The following is a 7,236-nucleotide window of genomic DNA, read 5'->3' as shown; positions in this document are numbered from 1 at the left end:
TAGGAATTATTGGTAAACTTATGCTCATTTTAAATAATCACCAGCATCCCTGATAATTCCTTTAATTTACAATGGAATCCCCACTAAGCAGAAGCCGTACATAAGGCCAGCATCCATTCATCCATTCTACGACGCTCTCCGGCGTGAGCAATAGAATCTGCGCTCGTAAGAAAAAGCACGATGTCTGCCGCAGCCAACGAAAAAATATGCTCCACTGGAGGCCACTTCCCGAGGACCTCCGCCACCCACCGCAACGGACTGGCCAACCCGGAATATATCTCGCATAAAATACATCATATTGAAGGGCGCTTTTCTATTGCTTTTTCATGTATTCGCGCATATGTGCAATGTTGGCGCGAGCTCCCTCTCTCTCCCTCTCTCTCTCACATCGAAGATTTGCTCTCACTTTTTCTCTCTTGCCGAAGCAACACTCGCGAACAATATTTTCCACCAAACCACCCTTATGCTACTGCTCTCCCTATGCTTATGTGCATTACATTTGCGTCCTTGTTGCATGATTTTGGAGAGGAATTCTCGCTTTCTCTGTTGCTCTCGCTTAGTCGTCCCTTCTGTTTCCTTTTGTGGTATTTGTGCGCGCGTAGAACACGATCACGATATGTTGGTGATTTTTATTCCACAACCCCTCGCACAGAACAACGCGCGGTTCCAAAAACCGGAGGTATAGAACCGCGTGCAGACTGGCCATCAAAAACAGTTTAGCAGCAGATTTCGAGGAAACAAGTGGCTTCTGGTGCTCTGAAAATTTTCTGGCTTTTTGGTGAAAAAAGAATTTGGACTTGTTGGAAAGAGTTGGTGCGTTGTGGATACACGTGACTGGAATAAAGTTACAAGTGATTTGAGGAATTTGAAAAAGTCCGTGTGAAGAATGACGATGGACATTCGACAGTCCCGGTTGAACGTGAAAATCAACGGACATAGTGCACCAAGTGGTGGTTGTGAAAGTGCTGCCGTCGATATGGCACAAACCAAGCTGGACGGTTTCCGGTCCGGGAAGAACTCATCTGCTAAGAGATCCTTCGATGTGGCGTTCTTGATGATGCCGGATGAGAAGCTCAAAACTAAACAGGTCAAGAGGATTCACTCGCCGACGATCGACGTCGAGAGTGACTCAACGCAGTCGACCCGTTCGGAAGATTTGTCAGTGAAGAATGGATTCAGCCCAATTCGTCCCGCTGAGGAGCGTAACTTCAATTTTGACCTGCTCAGCCGTCCTCGACCACACGACGGAAGTCCTCACCTGATCCATGATCTTACGGCCAACGAACGACTATCGTACATGCTTCCCGGTGCTCGATTCTACGAAAACTCCAGCCTGATGGCCATCCGGGAGAAGGCCGCCGGAAACTTCCTCGATGCGGACCTTCCCCGGAGTGCCTTCTCCAAAGTGACCAGCATCACCGTCTCGGGCTCTCCAATCCCACCGCTCAGCCCAGACCAGCAGAGCTGTCCGTCAACGAGTCCCCCGATCTCCATCAGTCCCGGAGCCCCAACCGGCTTCCGATACGACCTCCCGTTCGTCAACCTCTCCAACCCAACGGACTTCAGCCGTCAATCGTCCCCCAAACAATCCTCCAAACCTCTCCTCTACCGAGGACCTCAAATGCCGGACCCCGAAACCATCCCCCAAGGCTACTTCCCCTCGCCCCCCTTCATGCCATTCGCCGCCGCGGCCTCCGCAGCCAACGGCCCCGAAATGGACGGAATGATGCGGAACCCGGCGGCCGCCGCCATCCTCTCGACGCTCCTGCCAACCGCGATGACCTCGTTCACCCTGTCGGCCCAGAACACCTGTGCCAAGTGCAACATCAGCTTCCGAATGACCAGCGACCTGGTGTACCACATGCGGTCCCACCACAAGAACGAACACCAGCAGGATCCGCACCGGCGGAAGCGCGAGGAGAAGCTCAAGTGTCCGGTGTGCAACGAGAGCTTCCGCGAGCGGCACCACCTGACGCGCCACATGACGGCCCACCAGGACAAGGCGGGCGATCTGTTGGATCCGAAGAAGCGGAGCAGTGCGGCGGAACAGAGGGCGCACCAACAGCAGCAGCAGCAGCAGCATCATCATGGGAGATCGTAAGGTGAAATTTAAGCGTTGTTGGAAGGCAATTTATGAAACCGGCTAGTCAACCCTAGGAAAGAGAGTTAGTTAGATGCAGGTTCGAATAAGATTTAACATTGTTGAATGATCTGATGAGGGTGGTTTAAAGTTTTTATTGATTTGTTTTTGAAATGTTTAAACCAGAAACTCTGAGTGATGAGAAATGTATAAGTTAACTATGAAGTTGATGAGGCAATAACAAAATTTATCATAACTTTTCGTCATTTGGCAAATAAATATGTCTTTTTCCAATCTGATTTAAAAAAAAACTCATGAAAAGTAATAAAAATGAAGCAATATGATTTGAAATTTGATGCTTTACTTTAAAAACTATTACTTATTGATACAAGGCTGAAAAGTTGAAAATAACCGGTAATGTAAGTAGTTCCACAATGGAATTGCAAAAAGGGCAACCTGGGCAGACAGTAATAACAAAATTCACGCCATTTCAATAACAAATACTGTTAAAATAACATAAAATGTTTTAGAATCTTCTTGAAAAATCTATTTTTGAAAATGAGTTTAATAACAGTTTATGTTATCATAAAAAAATTTGTTATTGGTCTGATATTGGTTGAAAAACCTAACAACTTTCAATTTTTTTTGTTATAGAACAATACCTGCAACTGTTATTGGGATGATCGGTTTAGTTGTTAAAATAACAAAAAATAATAACAAAGATTTGTTCGAAAAATAACTAAAAATGTTATTGGTCTGTTATTACAATAACAATCCAATAACACAAAAATCATAACGACGAATAACAAATCTTGTTATAAATAACATAAGATGTTATTAGTCCAGTATTTTCAAATATCAATAAATGTTATTCCCAAGTTATTTCCGTCTGCTCGGGATTAAAATATCCTGATGTTGTCGAACATCCAACTTATTACAATCTACATTTATCGCTTTCGCATTCGCATGTAGATGATGATCTTAGCGAGTTTTAGATTGGATTTCGTCATGTATACGTGATGTTTGTCCAGCCCAGTTTGCTTGGAAATTGATTTAAAGGAATCAAACCAATTTATGAAAATCTACATTTTATCTTAGGTAATACAGATCCTAATACTACCCATAATTGATGATTTGACTATTATGCCAAATCAAGTATTCCGAGAGAGAACGCGTATTTGTGTTTGTCACCTTATCTTGGCCAAGGCAATTTTAAAGGGCAATAGCATTTTTTTTCAATGGTATTCTGCCCACCATCAAAATTACATTAACACTTTATTTTAAATTATAAACTATACCTTACTTTTCCAAAAGGTCCTATGAACATTAAAAACACATGGTGAATTAAACCATCTGAAAAAAAATAACATAGAATTATTGGTTTGTTGAACTTTTTTCAATATCAGAAAACCAGAAAAAATATCAGTTTAAGCATGGTTCTCTAAAAAGTCCCTAATTTTAATTTTCATAAATAAAAAAAGATCTGCTCGGAAATTAATAGAAGTTTATGCAACAAGTGGCGAAAAGAGGATTTTTTCAGCACAAATCGTACATTAATCCAACGAGGTTCACTGAGTTGGATAAATAAGACGAGTGATGAAAAAATCAAGTTTTGCAACAAGTTCCATACAACTAGCAATTCCGAAAACACTTTTTGAACAGAATTATAGGATGCATTGAGTCAATGAAACGTTATCGGAAAAGTATAACTTTTCCGCATTTGTTTTGAAAAGGGTTTACTATTCGATTCTATTATTTTTGGTACAGAAAAGTAGGCTTTTTCGTCGTTCAAGAATGACAGGAAAAGTAAGTAGTTTCGCGACGGAATTGCAAAAACATATTTTTCAGCACGAGGCCCTGCCCAGTAGTCTGTGATGATTGGAATGATTTTTTGCCACAGATGCTTTAGACGCTTGACAACGTTTAGAAAAGTTGAAGTTTTCAGCATTGTTGTTTTTTGCACTAAACGACCTTCTGAAAACTCAAATGAGTGCTATAATCAACTTTTCAGCCCTCTTTTTTGAGCGATAAAAAGCGAGTCATTTTGTCACTCCAGAGGGACAGATGATGTAAGAAGTTTCCCAACCAAGTTGATAAAAATCTTAATTATGCAACTCATTGCATAAACTACTAATTTATGACATGAGTCAGAGATTTTTCATATACCTATAGGTTTTTATGCTAGATTCAAAAATTTTCAAACTTAGTTAAAAATAATATTCTGAATAATCGTAAATTTTAATGTCAGACATGAAATTATCACTACACTTGAAAAACAAAAGCAACGAAATCTCATCAGCTCGATAAAACTATCACAATTTCTCAATCCACCAGTCTAAACATTCTGTTCATAATTTCTCTCCAAATCGTCCGTACTTCATCAATAATCCACAAAACCAACCACATCGGATCATGATCCCAAAACACAAACCGTCGAAAGAAAAAAAGAACTACAAAACCTTCAGGCAGATCCAACATTAAACCAACTAGCCCAGCGCGAACAAGTTAGTTGAATCCCTTCCACTTGAGGCGCGTCCCTGCGACAAGTGATTAAAATCCGCACATATTGCCAGCTAACAGTGATCCTATTTAGAACCGACAAAGGAACCCTCACCCAGCAGTGGTGCCGCACATCTGTTAGATTTTTCCCGTCGCAGAACAAGTGTGAATCCTAGTCTGGTTAAGGGGATAGGGGACTGTAGTTGAGGCAGAATAAGGAGACAGAGACCCCTTATGGTGTGTTACTAAAGTGATTGAAAATTGGTTTTGACAATATGGACAAGTTTTTCCGGCGACGCGACGCGCTAGGTTTTGAGATGAGAGAAGCAAAAAATATGTCCACGAAATGTGCGACGAGGGAATTCTTTTAATGATGGCAGTCGGTGGTGGTAATCTGAATGATGATAAAAAAATAGAAATTGAATAGCGTTTTGATTGCGTTACGGTGAGCAGAAGGTAGAGAAAGCAATAGTGTGTTCTCTCGAAATGTAGCTGAAGTTGCGACGAAAGAAATCTTTAATTGTACGTAGTGTAAACATGAATTTTATAGTTTAGTTTCAAACCTTTGTGATATTACTTATATATTTAGTATTAATTTTTGAATTGCAACTCCAACTGAACACATAATTATTTCAAGCAATGGAAGAAACAAATGTTTAATAAATGTTGTAAAATTAGTGTAAAACGCCCGTCTTACTGTCATCTCATCCTTAAACTAGCATCCGAAAATCCTTAACTGTGAATTACCCTTCAGCTGATGACCCCGATCATCAATCATCGTTCATTATCGTACCAGTTCACTCGTGATTGCATTCTTTTCCATTATTTTCGTAGATCTTTGTCGATTTGCTTGTCGTCAACCCTCGTGCTGGATACATCCATCGTGTAATAATTGAGTTACAAAACTTGAAAGGATAATCAATTAAGTCAGTTCGCCATCATTTCATAAAATGAATATTAAATATAATGAATATAAAGAAGATGATTTGAAAATAAGCCAGATTGAATAAAGGATCATCATGATTTTGTTTACTATACATGAAAAAGTGACTAAACTAAATATATATATATATTTGAAGTAAACGTTACATTTCAATTAAATAAAAAAACAAATCAAAATGTTCTTGATAAATTAACAAAGAGTTATCTTTTAGTCGAGCAGACGGAAATAAATTAGGAAGGTCAGTTTTTGATATTGTGAGAAGATCGAGATATTTTATTGGGATGATTTGTTCGAAGAATAACTTAAACTGTTATTATGTTGTTATTGCACTAACAAACAAATAACACAGAAGGAATCATGAAGGAATAACAAGATTTGTTATTTTGTGCGGAAAGGTGGAGCAGCATAATAACAAAAAATGTTATTGAACTGGTATGTCTCCATAACAAAGAAAGCTATTGTTTTGGTTTATTTGCAATTTGCAAATAAACCTGCAGTTGGCATAACTCTTCTGTACCAGTCAGAGGCTGCAGAGTCGGGTACCTTCAAGCGACTTTGAATCCATACTATGACGACAACCTTGCCTCCGGATGCAGGATATCGCGTCAACGCCGACTTCAGCTCTCCAAAAATACCCGACTTCACAGATTCCGACTCCAAATAAAAAAAAAAAAGTTGCTGAATATTAGCTGAATCCGATGCCGTCTCCGAGGTCTCACTCCAGCTCGTATTTCCTCGCTTTGCGAAATTAATAACAGTTTTAGTTATTCAAATTTCAAAATTTTTCAAAAAATAAATTAATTCCCTTAGAGAAGATAACAAACTTGAAAAAAACCGGTTTTAAAAAGTTTACAGCTTTCAAAATTTTATAATTTTATTTTAATTTTAGATTAAGGACCCCATTTCATGGTCAAATAGATGACCACGATTAAATTGGTCAACATTATTCCATAGTTCTAGCCAATTTTAGTCCCTTGTGGGGTATATCAAATAATTAAAAAAAATCAACTATCAATCAATTTCAACTTTTTTAAATAATTTTAGCTTAAGGCCATAGCAAATCTTGTTATTAGGAGAGTTTTTTATTAGCGTGTTATTAAAAATTTTCAGTATAATATCACTTCAATACCAAATCTTGTTATTTTATCAGAAACTGTTATTATTTTTTCTTCTTGAAGTTGAAGTTCAGGATAAAATGATAAAACATTTTTTTTATTTTAACAGGATTTGTTATTTAAATATTATTAATTTTGTTATTACCGTCTGCCCGGGATAGAAGCCTAATATATTTATTCATCAGTTTAACGGTTCCAATGCTTAATGGTTGTGGTGATGAGATAGAAATTTGGTGTCAATGGGACTTTTATGTAAAATTAGACGCCCGATTTGATGGCGTACTCAGAATTCCGAAAAAACGTATTTTTCAATGAAAAAAAAAACACTAAAAAAGTTTTAAAAATTCTCCCATTTTCCGTTACTCGCCTGTAAAATTTTTTGGAACGTGTCATTTTATGGAAAATTTAATGTTCTTTTCGAATCTACAATGACCCAGAAGGGTCATTTTTCATTTAGAATAAAAAATTTCATTTTAAAATTTCGTGTTTTTTCTGACTTTGCAGAGTTATTTTTTAGAGTGTATCAATGTTCTATAAAGTTGTAGAACAGACAATTACAAAAAAATTGATATATAGACATTTTTTTGTTTCGTCGTCCG

The 7,236-nt window shown here is 38.2% G+C and overlaps 1 protein-coding gene across 1 annotated transcript; it reads left to right on the top strand.

The window, feature by feature from the left end:
• The first annotated feature begins 725 nt into the window (after positions 1-725).
• On the top strand, positions 726-2,572 carry LOC6036572 (Krueppel-like factor 10). Its single transcript, XM_001846552.2, has one exon. It carries the CDS (start codon positions 887-889, stop codon positions 2,099-2,101), a length of 1,215 nt encoding a protein of 404 aa, XP_001846604.2. The 5' UTR covers positions 726-886; the 3' UTR covers positions 2,102-2,572.
• The last annotated feature ends 4,664 nt before the right edge of the window (positions 2,573-7,236 follow it).

The sequence above is a fragment of the Culex quinquefasciatus genome, chromosome 3, assembly GCF_015732765.1.
Source record: "Culex quinquefasciatus strain JHB chromosome 3, VPISU_Cqui_1.0_pri_paternal, whole genome shotgun sequence".
In the NCBI taxonomy this organism is placed as follows: domain Eukaryota; kingdom Metazoa; phylum Arthropoda; class Insecta; order Diptera; family Culicidae; genus Culex; species Culex quinquefasciatus.
Note: the sequence above shows the minus strand (reverse complement) of the source record. Positions and strands in the feature narration are given on the sequence as shown.